This window comes from Pseudopipra pipra, chromosome Z, assembly GCF_036250125.1.
Source record: "Pseudopipra pipra isolate bDixPip1 chromosome Z, bDixPip1.hap1, whole genome shotgun sequence".
NCBI classification, from domain to species: Eukaryota; Metazoa; Chordata; class Aves; order Passeriformes; family Pipridae; genus Pseudopipra; species Pseudopipra pipra.
The window spans coordinates 25,100,416-25,121,387 of record NC_087581.1 but is presented as its reverse complement, the minus strand read 5'-3'; the positions used below and the strand labels follow the sequence as shown (position 1 = coordinate 25,121,387).

At 39.4% G+C, this 20,972-nt stretch overlaps 1 protein-coding gene across 7 annotated transcripts in view; it reads left to right on the top strand.

The window, feature by feature from the left end:
• Positions 1–20,972, top strand: part of GLIS3 (GLIS family zinc finger 3) — a 157,128-nt gene that overhangs the window by 123,280 nt on the left and 12,876 nt on the right. For 6 of the 7 annotated variants that reach the window (XM_064642391.1, XM_064642393.1, XM_064642390.1 and 3 more), the window contains 2 exons: positions 11,510–11,651; positions 17,753–17,915. In XM_064642391.1, the coding sequence (XP_064498461.1) occupies positions 11,510–11,651; positions 17,753–17,915 (305 nt within the window). The remainder of the gene's footprint in view (positions 1–11,509; positions 11,652–17,752; positions 17,916–20,972) is intronic. The other variant, XM_064642395.1, reaches the window with a different exon arrangement.

Genomic DNA, 20,972 nt, shown 5'->3' with positions numbered 1-20,972 from the left:
GAAACATCAAAAACCTGCATGGTTTTTTCATGGTGCTCTGACAGCTGTGGCAGTTGTTACAGCAAGGAGATTGTTAGTGCATTTTACTTACTGGCTAACATTTGCTGTTTCATACCCCGATTCCTCTCTGCACTTGCTTTCTGTCCTGGGCTCATACTCCTGTGAGCTTTGGCAGGGTGATGTGTTGAAACGTGCACCAGAAGGCATACATGCTGTCACCCTGCTACCATGTACACACATGGCAAAAAAAAAAAAAAAATCCAAATTGTCTCAAAATTCTGTAGACAGCTGTCAGTGCATGATCATAGCATTTCATATTATTCAGGTCCTTTTCTGATATCAAACAATATCCTTTTCTCTGTTTCTGTCTTCACTTCCCTGCCATGAACATGGGTTGAGAGAGCAAGAATCTTTCTTTAGAAGACTGGTTGAGAAAGTCATTTGGGAGGTGGTCCTGAAGTGAAAGGGGCTCCAGGAAGGCTGGACATTCTTCAGGAAGGAAATCCTAAAGACACAGGAGCACACCATCCCCATGTGATGAATGGAGGAGACAGTGGAGAAGAAGACCATCCTGGCTGAACAAAGAGCTTTGTCTGGAACTTGGGAAATAAATGGGAGTTTCTGGCCTTTGGAAATAGGGACAGACAACTCAGGAAGACTACAAGGATGTTGTGAGGTTATGCAGGGTGAAAATTAGAAGGGCCAAAGCCCAACTAGAACTTAATCTGACCACTGCCATAAAAGATAATGAAAGATGTTTCCATAAAGACATTAGCAACAAATGGAGGACTAAGGATACTCTCCAATCTTTATTGAATGCCAGGGAGAAACACAGTGACAAAAGGTAAGGAAAAGGCTGAGGTGCTTAATGCTACTTTTGCCTCAGTCTTTCACTGTCAGACCAGTTGTTCTGTGAGAGCCCAGCACCCTGAGCAGGAAGACAGGGATGGGAAGCAGAATGAAGCCTCCACAATCCAGGGGAAAATGATCACTGACATGCTGCACCACTTAGAGACTCACAAGTCTATGGGAACAGATGGGATCCCCCCAGGGGTACTGAGGGAGCTGACAAAAGAGTCCAGCAAACAACTTTACATCATTTACTGGCAGTCCTGGCTAACCAGGGAGGTCCCAGTTGAATAGAGATTGGCAAATGTGACTCCCATGTGTAAGAAAGGCTGGAAGGAGGATCCAGGGAACTATAGGCCTATCAGCCTGAGCTTGGGTGCTGGGGAAGATCAGGGAGCAGGTCATCCTGAATGCTATCACATAGCATATACAGGACAAACAGGGAATCAGGCCCAGCCACTAGGGTTTTGTGAAAGGCCTGCTTGACCAACTTGATCTCCTTCTATGACAGGGTGACCTGCTTACTGGATGAAGGAAAAGCTGTGGATGATGTCTGCCTGGACTTTAGTAAAGCCCTTGACACTGTTTCCCACAGCATTCTCCTGGAGAAATTGGCTACTCATGGCTCAGATGGGCACATTGTTCACTGGGTAAAAAGCTGGCTGTATGGCCAGGCCCAGAGAGTGGCAGTGAATGGAACACCCAGTGGTGTTCCCCAGGGCTCAGTATGGCCAGCTCTACTTAGTATCTTTATCAATCATCTGGACAAGGGGCTTGAGTGCATCCTCAGTTTACAGATGACACCAAGTTAGTGGGAGTGTTGATTGGCTGAAGGGTAAGAATGCTCTGCAGAGGGATCTGTACAGGCTGGATTGATGGGCCAAGGCCAGTGGTGTGAGGTTCAACAAGGTCAAGTGCTGAGTGGCTGGAAAGCTGCCTGATGGAAAAGGACCTGGGGGCGCTGGTTCACAGCAGCTGAACATGATCCAGCAGTGTGCTCAAGTGGCCAAGAAGGCCAGTGACATCCTGGCCTGGATCAGCAATAGTGTGGCCAACAGGACCAGGGCAATAATTATGACTGTACTCGGCACTGCTGAGGTTGTACCTCAAATCCTATGTCCAGTTCTGGGCCACTCACTCCAGGAGAGTGTCCAGAGAAGGGCAATGGACCTGGTGAAGGGTCTGGAAAGTAAGTCCTGTGAGGAGCATCTGAATTAGCTGGGATTGTATAGCCTGGAGAAAAGGAGGATGAAAAGGAGGCCTCCTACCTGAAAGGCAGTTATAGCTAGGTGGAGGTTAGTCTGTTCTTCCAAGTGAAAAGTGACAGGATGACAGGAAATGGCCTCAAGTTTCACCATGGCAAGTTGAGGTTGGATATTAGGAAAAATCTCTTTGCTGAAAGGGTGGTCAGGCATTGAAACAGGCTGCCAAGGGAAGTGGTTGAGTAACCATCCTTGGAGGGATTTAAAAGACCTGCAAATGTGCTTAGGGACATGGTGTAGTGTTGGACTTGGCAGTACTGGGTTTACACTTGGACTTGATGATCTTACTGGTGTTTTCCAATCTAAATGATTCTATGATTCTGTAACTCTGTGATTCTCATTACCATGTCACACTTCAGTCTGGGCTTTAAATGTCCATTATGCTACTCGAGCATCATGTGAGCAAGCAAGATTGTGGCTGTGTACAGGATGCCTAAGAGGTTGCAGTTAACCACCCTAATAGCAGCACAAGTACCCTTCCCAAGTCTTTAATACTGTCCTCATTGAGTATTCCTGTTCCAAGCTGAGAGCTTCTCTCCATCTGTTGTTCCTATGCAGATTTCACACTGCTGGAGACAGGTGTTGGCAGCTGCATTGGTAGATACTGATTGTGGAGTCCTCAGTCTCACTCCTGAAGCAATGATGTACTGGCCCATATGACGAGGGCCTTCATCTGCCCATTTGTTTCCTCCCTGTGCTGCAGAGCTCTGCCCCATCTGCTGGCACAATTGTTTATGAGGCTGCTCTGTAAGCTGAATTATGGCTTTAACAATAACAAAAAAAAATCCAGCCTGACACAGAAATGCCCCACAATAAATAGAAGGCAGTAGAAACTGAAAGTTAGTAGTGCCAGCCTAGCCAGCACTTCACATCATCATCCTGCCATTGAAGCACACTAAGCACAGAACTCAAAGACAGTGAATGAAAACGTACAGGGATGACGTGAGGAATCTTTGCAAGGGTAAAAATCCTATGCCTGAAGGCTAATAATTTTGATCTCTTATTAGGGGAGCTGTAGTGTTTTTCCACTTTCAATCTTAGGCTCTAATCAAGATATTTTGAATGGAGGAGTATTTTCACATATGAGCTGGTACATGCATGAAATAAAATTTCAGTGTGATACACACAAAATCAAATATTTAAAGTCAAGGCCAGTATTATATAAAGGATGCTGCAGAGTTTAAAAAAAAATGTGAAATCTGAAAATCTTTGTTTCTGTAAACTAACAATTGCTGATATTATCTACAGGTTTACTTGGCAATTTTTTTGTAATCTGTGACAGGGAGAAAAATACATTTGTGCTAAATGAAGCTCCAGGTGGATAAGTACATCTTTATTTTACACATTTTTATGCTCAAGAAGTGAAAATTTGCCAAACAGATATATTTTCAGAAAGTGAAAGCAAGTTATTCAGTACAAGTCGTTTCTTTGTCAGGCTGCATTTACCTGGGAAAACTGATGTTTAGCAGTATCATATACTAGCTATATCCCCAAATCAGTCTGGCACAAAAGAGTGATTTTCTTCCTGCTTTTTGAATGGCACAGCTCAGCTATTAGGTTGCTGTTCACACCAAAACCAGCTACAAACCTCTTCGGAACTGCGAAAAAAAAAAAATTATGAAATAGAAAGGATCCTAGGTGTAATGTAGATAATATTTCTGTTAAGATAGTTGAGTGTTTTCAGATTTGATACAATCTGATATGGGACAGGAAGAGAGGTAGTGTGTGGGGTGGTGTGTGCGCGTGTGTGTGTGCATGCAAACATCTGTAGGGGTGCTTTCTAGTTCTGTAGAGCAAAATGATAATCAATTTTCAACAAAACTATGGCCAAACTAACTTTTTTTATCTCAGAAAAGGGCAACTTACAATACATCTCACTCAAACTGTACTTTCCTTCTTTAAAGGAAGATTCTCAGTTTGATTTTTTTGTTCAAGGTTTCCTTTAATATCTGTCCCACCTGGAATTTTTCCTGTTAAAGTGATGTTCTTTGTGTCCTGTATCATTTTAGCAATGATATAACCCAAAAAAGTACTCAAATTAGAATAATACCAATCAAAAGAAAACTACCTGTTCTATATATAATAAAAGTAGAATTAATTTTAGTGTTATCAATCTTAATGTAACAGTGTTTTCTTTTTGTAGTATTGCTTCAAAATCAAAATTTCTTCTTGACTTGAAATTTGCCAAAGTTAGCTGATTGTCTAGCTTCCAGATCCTTTTGATTTTTAGTGCAAGATGCTGAAAAACACTTTTGGTGTGTTTTCCTGATCCGTGCTGAGACATGAAGATAGAAGCCATTTTTGTATTGAACTCAAATGTTGTTCTTGCGTAGAACCTAACAGCACTACTGTTCATGTAGGGTAGTCTAATTTGATTTTTATTGTGTTTTCCTGGCCAAACATTTAATTGAAACAGAATGTAAAAGCAGAGAAAAATAGCACACACACGTCTGAAAGCTGTGGTAGACACTTAACAGAACATTTCTATCTAGAAATCCTGCACAGATAACTCCCTGAAAACAATAGTTATCAAGGAGTCTCTTCTGTCTGCATTGGTTCTTTGCCCCAAAATGTCTGTAGTTTCCAGAGGCAAGAACTGGGACACTTTTTATTGACTCTGTTTAATTGTCTGCTGTCAAAAAGGTTTGGTACTGTGCAAGAAAGCGCTGGACCTTGAGGCTGATGTGTATGAGTAAAGGGATGATCTGGATCTAGCAAGCAAAACTAATATGAGTAAATACTGTCATGTAGCATGGTTTCATAGTGAACTTGTAATTTTCTCATGGTGACATCTGTATACTGCCAATGTCATTATTCAACCAGGACATAATTTTACTCTTAACTATGCAAGCAGATATTATATTCTGACTACTTCTTCAGAAAAGGTAGTACAATATGTGGCTCTAGATAGGTCATGGTCCCTCCTCCCAATGCCAACTTAAATTACGGACAATAAGATTGAATAAAAATTATTAACTTGTTCTGTGCTTGACAGGTAGTGCTTAGTAAATTAATAGACAGAGTATGTGAATAACAGAAATGTCACCTTAGTTTTATAAAGAAAACAAAACCACGTCTATAGAGCTGTTGCAGCTTGTACAGAACAATTCCTTGAAATGAAACGTAGCAATATTTAGAGGGATTTTTTGCTCGTTTTAGACATGGCAGGCACAGATCTAACCTACATGAAAATAAATAGACTATAACTAATGTCCCCGTTATCTATGGAAATACTCTGCTAGGTGCACAGCATATATGTAGTCCATTAAGCATGCTTTTATGTAAGCAAGATTTAAAATGCTGTGATTTGATGACAAAACTGGCATGTTTGAATGACTGAATGAGTCTAGACGTTGCTGAAGAATTATTTGAGTCAATCTGAATACACATAGACAGATTTTGAAGTTACTGAAATTGTATTTTGTGTGGTTTAGGATTTCTCAAACTAATAGAGAAATCCTAAACTACTTCTTTTCTGATTAAGTGTATTCATAAACACACATTTTGTATGTTTTCCTTGATGGTGTCTGATTTCTATTGTACAGGAGTAATGCTGAGGAAATTAGCCAGGTTGTACAAAAACATGCAGATCTCAGATAAAACATTCACTGGTTAGAGATATATAAAACAAATGATCTTTTATTTTAAAGAGACATTTTCTCGGGATTTATGTAATGCATCAAATCAACAGCACATCTCTGCATTTTAACTCAAATATAACGAAATTGAAAACCGAAGACTGTATAATCTTACTTCCTTCTAATTACTTCTGCTTATTTTGTTTAATCTTGGGTAATTATTTATTCATATGTAAAACTTACAGGAGCAGAATTTTCATCCATTGTTCTGAAAGGTGATAAACATTAGTTGGTTGTCAAAGAAATAAAACAGTTGTAAACCATGGCTGACAGTGATTTGTTTTGTGTATTAGAAAAAACTGCCCCATTGTGATAGTGGAAATGTCTCTTTTTATTTCCAGCATACAAATACAAATCTTCACAAGTTTACCATAAAACTGAGCTATTAAAATTGAAAATCTGTTATTTAGAACCAATATTTCATACAGGGAAGTTTTAAGTTAGCTGAGCAGTTGATTGTTAATTTGCACTTTGGTCAGCCATAAATTTAGGCTACATTACAGCACACAGAAAATGTCTGCACTCAGCATGGCAAAATTGTCACTTATTGATTTCACCATTCAGCAAGGTAACTCTCTAACCTCACAGTTCTTAAAAACGGATTGACAGGTTTTCAGTCCCAGCATGCTTGTAGCTGGTGCTTGGCTCAGTGATTGTGAGGGAAGCAAGGTGATCATGGAGCTGTGAGATATTGCAGCCATGATGCTAGGAGATTTGTGCTGGGATGTGATGTATGCAGAAGTCAGAGCATCATCTGTCTTTTGCAGCTGGATGATAAGTCTGCAGTCTGGTTTGGAAAAGAAATGCATTGGTGTTAAAGCAAGAAACAGACTGCATCATTTAGATCTGGTCAATTATTGTTTCTCCTTCATAACTTTTTTAACGGAACATAAAATTCTGTGATTGCAGTGAATGGTTGGTGGGTTTTGCTTATTTGTAAAATCATCTATCTCTTCATTGTCTATTCAGTGTTTCTTCACATGGCACTGATTTCCCTGCATTTGTCAAAATGCAAAACATTGGCTTCAGTTAAAACTCTTTTGTGAAATATGAAAAAATATTTGACTGAGATAGAGTGGTTTTTTACCCTGAATGTCTTTACAGGAAAAATAAATGCCTTGATCAGATCTATTTGAACCAGAGTCTGTGTTTTGCCATCTGTTTTGTTCCAAAAAGGCCACAGCTTATGTCACCCCTGTTAATAGTACAGAGGAAAAATCTGGAAGAACATTGGGCAGAGGATGAGCTTTAAATGGCAAACAGGACGCAGCAACCAAAGCATGGTTACTGTCTCTATCAAGACAAAACAGTAATGGTGGGAAATGGAGTTTTCCAGAAGTTGTGCCTAGTTTGGGAAGCAGCTGTAATTTAATGGCTGGTTCTGCTAAAGGAAGCTTACCCGTTTCTGGTCCTGCCCTGCTAAGCAGTAGCGAATGGCTCTTCTCTTGCTTTCTGCTTTTTCCAGTGGTATGACAGTAATTACTCTTAAAGAGCTACTCATATGCATACCCTGCAGTAGGGGACAGTAAAGTTATTCCCAGCATCTCTTACCTGGATAGGGCTTATAGAAGGTCCATGGTAGTATTTTTAGTGGCAATTTGAATTAGCAGTATGCATCTGCAGTTGCACAAGTCAATGTAATACCCACCTCTTGCTCAGGAGATTTCATCGTATGTAAGTTAAAGACATATCTTGTCATTCTAAAGTTACGTATTATATACATATAGAATCATCGAATCATAGAATGAACTGAGTTGAAAAAGACCTGCGAGATCATGAAGTCCAACCCTTGATCCAACCTCCGTGGTTACTAGTGCACTAAGTACCACATCCAGTCTCGTCTTAAAACCCTCCAGGGACAGTGAATCCACCACCTCCCTGGGCAGCCCATTCCAATGTCTGATTACTATCTCTGTAAAACATTTCTTCCTAAAATCCAACCTAAACTTCCCCTGGCAGAGCTTAAGACCATGCCCTCTTGTCCTACTGCTGGTTGCCTGGGAGAAGAGACCAACCCCCACCTGGCTACAACCTCCTTTCAGGTAGTTGTAGAGAGTGAGGAGGTCTCCCCTGAGCCTCCTCCTCTCCAGGCTGAACAGCCCCAGCTCCCTCAGCCTCTCCTCGTAGGACTTGTGCTCCAGTCCCTTCACCAGCCTTGTTGCTCTTCTCTGGACCTGCTCCAGCACCTCAATATCCTTCCTGAACTGAGGGGCCCAGAACTGGACACAGTACTCCAGGTGTGGCCTCACCAGCACTGAGTCCAGGGCAAGAATCAATTCCCTGATCCTGTTGGCCACACTGTTCCTGATCCAGGCCAGGATGCCATTGGCCTTCTTGGCCACCTGGGCACACTGCTGGCTCATGTTCAGCTTCCTGTCAATCCAAACTCCCAGGTCCCTTTCTGCCTGGCTGCTCTCCAGACACTCTGTGCCCAGCCTGTAGCGCTGCAGGGGGTTGTTGTGGCCAAAGTGCAGGACCTGGCACTTGGCCTTGTTGAACCTCATTCCGTTGGAATCAGATCATCTCTCCAGCTTGTCCAGGTCCCTCTGAAGAGCCCTCCTGCCTTCCAGCAGCTCTAACACATAGAGCCACCCCTCCACCTCTTGTACCTTGCCTGTCCCTTCTGAAGAGCTTGTAGCCACCCATGGCAGCACTCCAGTCATGCAAGTCATCCCACCACGTTTCCATGATGGGGAACTACATCGTAGCGTTCCTGCTGCACGATGGCTTCCAGCTCCTCTTGTTTGTTACCCATGCTGCGTGCATTGATGTACATACACTTCAGCTGTGCTGCTCATTTCACTTCTAACTCTGGCTTTCCACCCTCAGGCTCATCTCTGGAGAGACTGGTTTCAACTCCTTCCCCCTTCAAACCTAGTTTAGAGCCCTCCTGGTCAGCCCTGACAGCTTACAGGCTAGAGTCCTTCTGCCCTTGCAAGATAGATGAAGCCCATGTGACTCTGGCAGGCGTGGTGCCATAGAAAATAGCATAACCTTAGATATTGTAATACATACACTTATATTCTGTGTGCCTATGTAAGATTATAAAATACGTATTTCTAGCCCTTATGGTTGTAAATATCAATCAACAATAGCCAATACATGAAATAAGAACTGTCTTCAGAAATCAGGTCACAGCTGTCTCATAGTGTTTCTTTCTTTGTTTTTGTTTTTCTGTTGATAATCCTGGCATTTCTTTGTCTTTATAAGTATTCACTATTGGTCAAGCCAGAAAATTTGTCAAGCCAGAAAATCTATCAGATTCTCGTGATAGATTTGTTCTAAATATCAAAGGATTTGTGAATGCAAAACAAAACTCCCGAACAGTGCAAAATAGAAAAATTTGTAAAATAGGTGTTTGCCTATTTTATTTTACAAGAATTACTTAATTCTTGTAACTAATATGTAAATAGTTAGCTCTCCCTGTTTTACACACTGTTTTATCCATATGAGTGCTATCTGATACAGAAAATCGATCCGTTTCTTGCCAAAAATGTACATGAATAAACAACTTTATGCAGGCAACTTCTGTGAATTTGTATTCTATGTGATTTCTATAGAAGTCAAATTTTTTCATCATTATTTTCATATTAAATTCTGTGGACATTTGAAGTCACATAATGCTTATTAATAATGTAACTGATAAGAATTTGAATGAGGAGGTATTTGACATTTCATTTCACAACCACTTAATTTTATGAAAAAGCCATGTAACTAGTGATAGCAGCAAACCCAGCATAATTAGTGTGTGATACCAGACAATGATACGTGCTGCACCGGAAGAACCATTTGTACTTATAGCAGTTTGTAGATATGGATAATAAAGAAAAAGCTTTTTTCAGGGTGTTTCTCCTTTTCTCCCTCTTCCCTGCCCTGCTCTCCTCAATACAATTCTAGAATACAGATATACCTCACAAAGGTAGTGGGGCTTAATAATGACTCACTAAATTTTTAGGAGAAGGAATAATCTACAACATGCATAGTCTGTGCATAGGTATCACAGGCCGTGTAATATCTCTTACCTACAGTTACCTTGTGTCAGGTGCTTATGATGGGTAAGACCAACTCTCTGCTCTGTTGCAACAGTTTTATACTAGTGCATATTATCAAAAGTAATTTCAATGTTTATCAGCATCTTGTGGCACAGTAATGGGTCTTTTTACAGTTGCATTCAGAATAATCCCATGTCTTAATTTGTCCATCCCTAGAAGTGTTCAAGGCCAGGTTGGATGGGACTCCAAGCAACCTGGTCTAGTGGAAGGTGTCCCTGCCTGTGGCAGAGAGGGTGGAATGAGATGATCTTTAAGGTGCCTTCCAAATCAAACCATTCCGTGATTAATTTCTGAGTATAGGATGGACAGAAATTTCTCTTCTTGTTCCTCTTGCTCGCCCTAGGAGTTTTTTAGAGGTTCTAGGTTATGTTCTAGTTACTGTTACCTGCTCATCTCTCATGGCAACAAACAAGAGAGGAGAAACCTCAATTGCATCTGTGACATTTTCTTCTTGGGACTCTGATACACAAGTGCAGCAAATCTTACTGCACCAGGTCTGGTTTCTGTCTGTCATGCTGCATGAACTTTCTCTGCACCAGCACGGGGGACAGGACAGGATATTTATGGGCATCTCAGCCACTGCAGTGTCCAACATGCATATAAGCTCACACCCTCCTTTATTGATGCTTTTAAGTGAATACGCCAGTCTATGAACCATGATGGTTGTAATGAACAGGCAAATTTTTGTTATATAAAACAGTAACATCAGGAATGAAGCTGGGACCTGGATCAGTGCCAGCAGCCTGGAGCAGCATCCATCTGCCATAAACCTAAACATACAGTTTGGCATTACAGCTAAGACAGCCTTGAGTTAGGGTGCTGCAGCAGGCTTCCTCCCTTTTCTTATTTTAGTTTGGTGAATTTTTTTTTTTTACTGTATTTTATTGCAGCCTTGGAGTGAGACTGTTCATCCAGTTTCATCCAAAGGAAAATTCTTCTTATGAACTTGTTTATTGATTGTTTTCAGAGTGAATTTTCTGCTGGATCAGCCAGATAAACAGACTTGCTGTTGATGGAACAGGTACCAGGCAAGTGGCCATGCATGCAGCTGGGATTAGTGGCAGTGACACAGCACTCATGGTCAGATCAGTTCAGCTGTAATGTAAAACAAATATAGTCCTAGTCAGTTTAACAATGGTGTCTCAGACAACTTTGGTCCATATAAAGTGGTCCCACTTCCATCCTGACTGTCTTGAATGTTAGCCCTCCTGGCTGCTCATTTCCCAGTCCCTCGTTTCCAGTGCCATGAGCACCTTTGCTTTTCTGGTCCTGCAGTGAGCCAGGGCATTAAATGAGCATGTAAATATTTTTATTTATTATAATACCCTCTGCTGATACGAGCAATGTCAGACACGTGATAAATCTCCTTTACTGATTAACCAGGACACTCTTCTCTTTTGCAGTGCATGACGAGAGAATGCACTGAAGTCCATTTGTCCCAGTTCCTAACTGTACAAATAGCCCTCGTCCCGAGTACAGTTTTGTTAAGCATCTGGAAGTATTTTTTTCCTCAGATTCAAAAAATGCCTGCTATAATAAAGGATGATGTTAATCGGGATTTAAAAGAGAAGATTTCTGATTGTGGTTCTTTATCTAATCTCTCAACATTTCTTCATTATAATTTTTCACTGTCTTGAGGATTTTTATGATTATTTCCTGGTTTTTGCCCATGTTATAATTTCTGGTTTTTTTATCTCTTATGTTTCAGTTGCAATCAAGCTCAGAGCTTGGCCAGGACATCCTGAATGACTGCCTTGCAATCCAGACCCTCCAGCCAGCCCTATCACCACATGACACTGCAGATAATTCCATGGGATACTCCACAGGGCCTGTTCATAATATTTACCCAGGTATAGAAAAAGACGTATGAAAAGCTGCTATATAATTGCTCACTTAAGATTAAGGATGATTTTGCAGAGTAGATGTACTCTGAAATCCATATCTATCTCATAAGAAGAATAGAATCTGCAAAGTAATATAAAAATATAGATTTTGAACATATTTTTATATGATTTTTGGAGGGAGGCAGGCCAAATCATATCCATGAAAAGACCTACTGCAATGCAGAGCAATATTTGACTTCTGCTACCAATTTACTGCTCTCATTCTTGTAGACATCAAGAACATGTTAAGCTTCATTTAAAATTACAATATTTTCCCTCTTCCTTATTCATGGATCACATATCAGTTTTCCAATTGATCTACATTAATGAACTTAAATGCTGTGTTATGAGCTATAAATATGCCAATAAACACATTTATACTATAAATGTAATCCTATTTTATTGTTTCAGTTAAATACCTGAGATTTTCTTATTAAAATAACTAACTTTGTCACACCTGCCTGAATGTACAATTGTTGTTCACATTTCAACTAAATTTGAAACAGTTGGTAAGCTATGAGTAATAATACATCTCAAAGCTCAAGACAGCATGGACAGGGTGTTAACATTTTTAATGGAGTATTTTAGTAGTCATGAAGGCATCTGTTTTTAACTTTCAGACAGAATGCATTACAACTTATATCAGTCCAACTTGAAAGTGAGAACCAGATGTAGGAAGTGAATGAATTGGCTGCATTAATGTTATGTGCAGTGATGAAAATTCCATTATATGAAGTGGCCACTTCAATAAGTAGTTTTATTTTATTGAGAGCCTTGTAAAGCTATCAATTCTATTATATGTTTTTGTCAAGGCTGTTGTGAGTTACACACTGGCTGGTGATGATGCAGGTTTATATGACAAAAATTAGGAAATTTAAAGCTGTGACTGTATTACTTGTACATTGTTAACTTTTAAATGCCTTATTCTGAGTAGGAGGTGAGTGTGGCATCTGTTACTTGAAAGTGTAAAGAAATTTCAGATTTTAGAGATGCGATTTTGGTCAGGAAATTTCTGGGAACATGTTGTTGGTTATAGTTGCTTATTTCATGTTGTATGTTGAGAGGGAGTTGGGTAGTGAGGAATGCTGAGATTTAAGAAAATTGTTTAATGGCATTGCCCAGGGTAATGTGCAAAACTGAGAGATAATAAAGACTCAGCTTTTCCTTTCAAGTCCCTAGACAGAATAGAAGGTGAGATGGGACATTGTGTCATATGAGCCGAGACCAGATTTTTGGAAACTGAGGACATTCTCACAGATTTCCACAGCAACCTGTTGAGCACTCATTTCTTTTACCAGTCTAGCTTCCAGACTCTGATTAAATGTCAAACTCCAGCAGCTTGGTCAATCCAAATCTAGGCTGACAGTGGCTTGAACAAAATGCTGCTCGTTACAAGCTGAATTAAGCTGCTGCCTCCAGCCAGCCCTTGGCTGGCAGTTGTCTGCAGTTGTGATGTCCCACAGACAGCTTCTGAGACTGTGGCATTACATTTTGTAGTCTCATTCCTGCCTTGTCTTATGTACTTGGTGTTTACAGCACTACTAACTATGGACATTGTTTGATATAATAATTTATTTTGCTCATTTCTTACTTGGCACTGCTTCCTATTGTGTGGCAATTTTTATAGTATTAATCAACGTATTCTTATCAACATGAATTTCTGTGTAAGTAATAATCTGCTTTCCCTTACTTGTGTTCACAGCTATCTATAACTTGGAAATTTCTTGTAGTTTTATTCACTTGTGTTGTTTCACATCAGTTAACTGAGGGTAGGTATAATGTCAGGTATAGGTGAATACATGTCACTCCATTTTGAAAAACACCCAATCCAGTTGAAATGAGTTGTTTCATTAACTACTCATCAGGGCTGCTACATAATAATATACTCTGTGAATAAATGAGATAATTCCACCAGGCAGGGAATTATTTAATTGAAATGACAACATGAAAATTATTCATGACCCAAGGAGAGGAAAGTAAAATACAGAAAAGCTTAAGTTTCCCCGCTTACAAAAGCTACCCTTCAAAATTCTCTGAAAACAATTTTTTTTGGTATATAACAAAATATAACAAAAAACTTTGAGACTTCTGAAAAATAAGATATGTAAATTTTACTGGATACTGTTTGAGACAGCATATTATCTGAAATGTGTCTGTGCTACTTTTCAAGTGGAAACAGGAACAGATTTCCATTCTTCCAGTGATGTCAAATCAAACTTTTCTGACTTGAAGGGGACTTTGCTTATCGTTGATGCACATTTAAGGCAAAGGTATGAGGTTTCTTTTCCTTTCTGAAGAAGTCTACAGAATAAATGTTTGAAAGCAAACTATTAGAAATATGTAAGAAATGTCAAAAGTAGACATTTGGAAGCAAGTCCCTTTTTACTTACATAGTACAATGCCTGCAGTGACAACTGTACAGTTTCAGTACTCTTGAAGTACAGAATCTACAAACACAGCTACATTTAAATGAAATACAACAATAATATTTTTGATTATGTATCTATTACTTAGAGTTAACTCTACATAAATATTTTTCTTATCTTGTAGTCTTAATAAAAGAAATCTGAACTTACTAAGGTATAATCTTACTAATACAGTGATATAGCGTGACAGATCCTTTGCTTAAAACTAACACAAGATTGTATTTAAAGATCTAAAGCAAGCATATAGACTCTTGTAAGGCTAAATAAAGTGATAGCATCTGGGTTTTTACATAGGCTTCTGGGCTTATTCAGTTCACAGAATGAAGATGTGAGCAATTAATTCATAATAAGAACATATGGATGATAGCTTTTTCTACTGTGTAATCATATGAACTTACTGTTTATAGAGCAATCTAAAATCCGTAAAGCTGAAAGAATCATAAGTAATGCAATACAAAAAAATACTTTTACTGTGCTGTTTGTTTAAAACGTGACCATTTCATATTTAAGCGTAAACCAGAATGTGTAATTCATATATGAATAGTTACTGAATGTCATACTCAGCTCTGCTCAAGAGCAAGCAAATGATATTACTTAAGCTTGGCAAGTGCATGACTTTCTTTGCAAGTTGGAATTTAAAAGCTGCATCTGTAAAGTTACAGAACTTACTTGAATTCTGTTTTTTAAATAATGTCTTATGCTGTATTGTGAAACTTTGACCTAACTACTTTTAGGCCTATGATGTAAGTTGTGCTTTGCTTAAGTAATACTTTTCTTTGTGGTTTTTTTTCCCCCACTGTAATAGTACTAAGCTAGGTGCTCTGTGCACATAATAAGGAAACATCTGATCCCTATGGAGTATGTATCTAAGATAATGTTAGGAAAGTAGGTAGGTACAACAGGCAGGTAAAGGATAGAGGACGTGTACAGGAAAAATAAAAGAATTTTAAAACAATTGTCCCAGTGAGTGAGCTCCCTAAGAGATGTCTGAGAAAAAAGGCAGTCTGTTTGGTGAGGCTGACAGCCTTGGAAAGTAGCTACAGCTCATTACCGTAAGAAAAATCAAAAGGAATTAAAAGGAAGAACAGACACATGAATGGTCCTAGCCATGAAAAACGAAATTGTGTTTGATGCATAGGGAATGGATGCAAAAGAGGCAGTGATGTAGGGTTACCAACAACAAAGAGGATCTCTGCTGTCACCCTTTGGGGTGAATTTAAGTATTGTGTAAGTATCTAGAACTCCTGGTGAATGTGCTGTAGTCCCAGATAGGACCATACACCCATTACAAGGAGTTGAATAGTGTTAATATTATTATCTATCTGAGTTTAAGGAGAATAGCTTATTTCCCCTCAGACTTGTCGTTTTATTCACCAGTTTTACTTCTGAGTTTATAATTTCCATTTTGAGACATCTTAGAGGTTCTCCAAAAATCCATGCAATGTTTGGATTCACATTGTAAAGAAGAGAACATTTACTGATGGATTAATGTGTAAGCAACACAGCCTTTTGCACCATTTATAGTTCCTTTCATCATGATGAGACAAAACTTTAGAAACTGCAATCCACTGAAAGAGAAGAAAATGCCTTAAAAGGCCGGAATGTGATCTAAAGATATAATTACAGTACTGTGAAACTAAGTCATTGTATATTCTTACAGAGTTTAATAAGTTTTTCTCATGGTAAAATGCAAGTTACCCTATTTTTGCAAGGAATAATTTAAGTAGTCTCTGTTTTTATTTTGACAGTCAAGGATCTTCCTTTGTGGTGTACTGATATTCTCTCTGCTTACTCTGTCAGAATGCATATTTGGTTTTTCAGTATTTTCTTCTGTGCTGCATGTAAACATAAAATAAGAAATTTGAAAGTTCATTCCTCTGTTTTTCCCCCTGCATTTGTCTTGATATTCCTGTGAGAGACGGGCATGAAGAAAGTGTCTTTTGGGGGGGTGCATGAGCAAAAGTGGCAAAAACACATTCTCCTGTCTTAGTGGGGAGGTTCTTCCTCAGCTCGATCTTTGTGAGTTACTCTGTTGTCTGAGGTCGTGTCTCATCTCCTGTGGGATCTGCATCCTCTGTACCTCAGTTAAATTACTACTGTCAGATGTCTGTTGTCACTTAAGTTGTGATTAGGACGGTCTGGTCCGTATACAAAGTAGCAAACAGTAGAGGCTAGTGCCAAGGTCAGCCTCCACTCCACCAGCTTTGCATGCAAATGTGGCTCATGACAACTTCTCGTGACCTAAACTTTGGCATTACCTCTGCAGATGTTTTTACTCACAAAGTGGTTTCCTGTGTGTCGTCTTACACCATCTGTCATTTCTACCAGCTGAAATGTGTCTGGGACTGCTCATTAATAAGGCTACAGCATAGGCTCCTGAGCCTTTCCTTAACTCTGCCTTAGCCTGGCGAATAACCAGTGTGTCACAAAGGCAGGCTTGCAAGGACTAATAGAGTCTTTCCAGAAATAGGCTGAGGACTTGGACGATGAGGTGAACTTTTTGCCCTTTTGATCTTATGTAGCAAAATTCAAAATTGTGACCTACAAAATAATTTTCTTGAAGACTGGTGTGTGGTGGGGTTACTCCTAAAGTAGTGTTTCTTCTGCTAGGATTGCAGCATGTATGGAGATATTTTAGCCTAGAAAGATGTTTTACCAGTGACAGCACTCTCTGGGGAACTGGTTTAAATTCTAGGATTTTGTCAAAAAATTTGAATCATTAGCTCCAATATATTCACTAACATAATGTAATTTTTATAGTAGAATTTTATTCTGTAAACTAAGCCTAAACAATACTTTTTTTGCAAGAGACTGGAAGATACGACAGCCAAACAGTGAGAGATCATTTTTATCTTGTAGACAGCATATCTAATTCATTCTCTGGGTTCATAAAATATTCAAGATCATGTATTTGGCTGCCATTCAGCATAAGCTACCTGACACAGATGTCAGTAAAAATAGTTGGGTAACTGGGTTTTCAGATATACAGAGATTTAAATTTTTCTGATTTAAACAACTTCTGAAAACAAGGTTAAAGAATGAGGGATCAACTACCTAGGACATTTGAACAAAGTCCTGTATTGCTTTTTGTTTAGTCATCTAGAAACTTTATTATAAAGTGTACAAGAAAACCTTATAGAAAATTATTAAACTGTTAATGATGGTTTAAAATTTTTGTATGTAATACTGAGGAGTCTGGGGCAATAATAGGGATATTACTCTTCAAGAAATTTAGGATTTTTACAGCGGAGAGGAAAATGTAGAAAGTATTTCACATTTTTGGAAACTGTGCTTTCTGCTTACCAGCTCTAAAAATACATATTTTAGGAAGTATTTGACACCTCTTCTGCAACAGGAATGTATAGAAGACTTGCAGCCTTAGTTAGACAAAAATTCCAAGACTGGGAACACAATTATTTCATGCCTGGGTGTATGAAAGTGTCATTTGGAAGCAGCAAAGAATATTATTTTCATGTGGGTTTTTCTTCTTCCCTTTGAACAGAAAACAGCGCTTGAGAAAAAACAGTTAGTTGCTAAGTATTGTCACTACAGCTTTAGAGGAGCTCTTACGTGTTGGTGTTTGCTCAGTTATCAGTATTATTGCCTGCATGATGAGGGTTATTTCTCTCCTTTTACTTTCAGCAACCCTGATCTCCAGCACACAGACCAGTCAAAGTGCTACTGCAACTGGGGCAGTGTCCTTGTCCCACCCCAGCAGCCACCACTCCCCAGGACATAATGCACAGGGTAGTCCTCTCCATCCTCCCCCCCAGATACCTCTTCTCTCAGCTGCGGTCTCAGAGAGGTAAGACCAGTCCCAGTTTTTCCAATACTGAGCCTGAGGCAGGACTGCCTTCAGAGCTTCCAGGAGGGGTGGAAGCTGAATTATCGGTGTACAGAGTCACTGGTGGCAGCCCCCACCTAACAATTGCTGTGGATGTGGGTTTATCAGGGAAGGAGAGGTAAAAGGAACAATGTTATTCTAGCCTGGGCAGGGAGGCTTTCCATCCATCTCCATTTCGGAGACTTCCTCCAGTCCCCTCTGGATCGCCACAGGTGGCCCAAGCAAGGAAAGTGATACTGACTGGGACACTGAATCTCAGAGGACCCCAACCATACCTTACAGAATGGAGACCTCATGTTTCTCTTTACCTGTGGGAGGAAAGTCATATTTTGTCAATATTCTCTCAGTATAAGTATTCCTTCAGGAATTTGGCTTTTTTTTTTAATTGGTATTTTATTAAGACAAATAGCTAATGAACAAATTTTTATTTCACTAGTCTAAGAGTTTGATTTATAGCCAGGATTTATTTTATTCTAGTTATGTATATTTTATTATATGCTGCTCAGGTATTGATGTTTCCATGATTTTAGATATTGCAGTGGTATAAAAGCAGATTGCTTGGAAGTGTTTTGATTTCATGTTTAGACATCCCCTAAATTATTTTCAGCAATCTTGCCAATTATCTAGGTAGTGTATGGGATTACGGATGTGGAAATCTGTAGTTCATTGAATCACAAGTCTAGCAGATCACAAGATTGAAGAGGCCTAAGCAAATAAGTTTTCAGTGGAAAAGTCAGGAAGATAACACCATCACACATTAATACTGAGTTCTTACTATATGTTTATGGATACTTAAACATTATTTTGTAAATATCCTTATTTTTCAGTTCTCTAAATGATAAATTGCTGTATTTCATTACTGTATTTCAAAGTCTTTAATTTCCTTGAGTGACAGAAATGCCAGTAATTTGAAGAGTACAGTCTCTAATTATAAACCTGAAAAGAACATTCACTAGATTTCAGTTACCAGTAAATGAGCATAATTTTTTTGGATGAAAGCAGTACTCACTCTGCCTTGTGTCAGGAAGGTGGAAGAACGTGATGGCTCAGGGAATTGACAGCAGGTGAAAGTACTTTTCTCTTTCAGACTTCACATGAGTTCAGCCAGTTTGAGAGTGGCTGGAAGTTGTTGAGCTTTTTGTACATCAGTCAGACATAAAACTTGCTGCCTCATGATCACTGGAGTTCAGCTACTAGTTCAGTCCTTCTTCTCCACTCCTGGCCACATGGTCCTGGTCTTATTCCCTTGCCCTGGCTCTTAACCTCTGTGCAGACCCTCTGAGGCTGCCCATGCTTTGTTTCCTGACACAGAGGCTTTGCTTTCCCAGTATAGTTTCCTCTCCAGTGCATGACCTGTCCAACATCTGTACCCAAAAACTGCTAGAGCACAAGGTGACAGGCAGGGACAGATCAGTGTTTTACTATTACAGGTATAAATGTCATTATGAAAGACAGTGATCTTGTCATTAGCCCATTTCCGAGGTTCTACTGGTGTAGAACCGTAGCAGACACATCTGGAGTGTGACTTCATTGATTCAATTCATTGAATGCATTACAGACCTCAAGATAATACAGTACTCTACAGAACAATTAAAAGCTAGCACGATACACTCCTGTCTCATGTGCTAACTGTATACAGTTTCTCTAAAAAGGCTAACTCCCATATGTGAAGTTACTTTGGATTAAGAAAAAAGGTGCCAATGTCTTCATTGAGGTAGTGTGACAATTGGCAATTTAAATTGATAAAAGAAAAAAGTATTACAGCAGTGTTAGTTTGGTTTTAGAATATATAGTACAAATTAAGGGCAGTGCTTAAAAGAAATACAAATTCAGAAGCTGCATCTGGAATCTAATACAGTACACTCTCCTAGGGGCCCTGCGAGTAGGTTGTCATTTACACTGCTTCATGAGTGTAACAACAGCTGTGAAAATGTGAACTGAACAAACCTTCCATACAGAAAGTGCCGGAGATAGTGTCTTTGAAAGGTGTAAATCACTCTGTTTATCCCCATTTCTTTGTTGAGAGGACTGCAGGATTTAGGGGGCAAGTAAGGGATTTGTTCCCCCGCATGCTAGTTGGAGTTGGACTAGATGACCTTTGAAGGTCCCTTCCAACCCAAACTATTCTTCTGTGCTTCCAGCTTCAAACTATTCCACTGTGTGGTTCCTGACACTGTTGCATGCCTGGGGTCATTCCAGAGCTAGGACTGGCTGACCAGCACTTGCCCTGGCAGAAGGCTGTATTTGTTGGACTGAAGCCAACCCAAACTGGCCTGGTGCTTTGATGACCCTGGGGGTCAGTCATGTGCCACTTTTTGGACAGAAGTGGAAGGAGATACACACTTTCCCTACCTCCCTGGGTACTATGGGATAGAGAAATAATTGGAGGGTTTCATTTGTGTCTTTCTCTCCTAGGTGGGAGTGTGGACTTGATTAAGCCTTATTAATGTGAGAAAGTGAATGAAATATGGGACACATCTTACACTGCATTCATTTTGTGTACGAAACTCTGTGTACACAGAATGCAAGTCAAAGAGTTTGGATCCAAGAAGTAACTTCATTTATCAAATTAAGAAGAAGAGAACATGTACTTGACTTCCTTTTCATTCATTTTTGTAATATAAGAAGACATAAGCATACAAGAAAGCTGAAATCTCATTAAAACTCAAATAAAAAAATATGGGTTTATATGGCATAGTTAACATGTGCATCTCAGTGCCCCAAAGCTGATGGTGCTAAATGCTTGAAATTATTATTTTTACATTATTTTTCTATTATTTATTGAATTGTCCAATATATGCATCTTTCTTTTGAGCAAGAAGTAACCTGTTTACTGATGTGAGACCAGAACAAAATTTTTCAGGGACTTGGTGTTCCATATTATTTTTACCAGGGCTAGCAGTGTGTCCCTAAAGTGTGATGCATCCTGGCTTCACAGGAATTTCTAGAGACTGTGTAAGGCTGAAAAGGAGATCTTAGGGCTGAACTGTTCAGTTTAGCAGCACTGTAATGCTATAG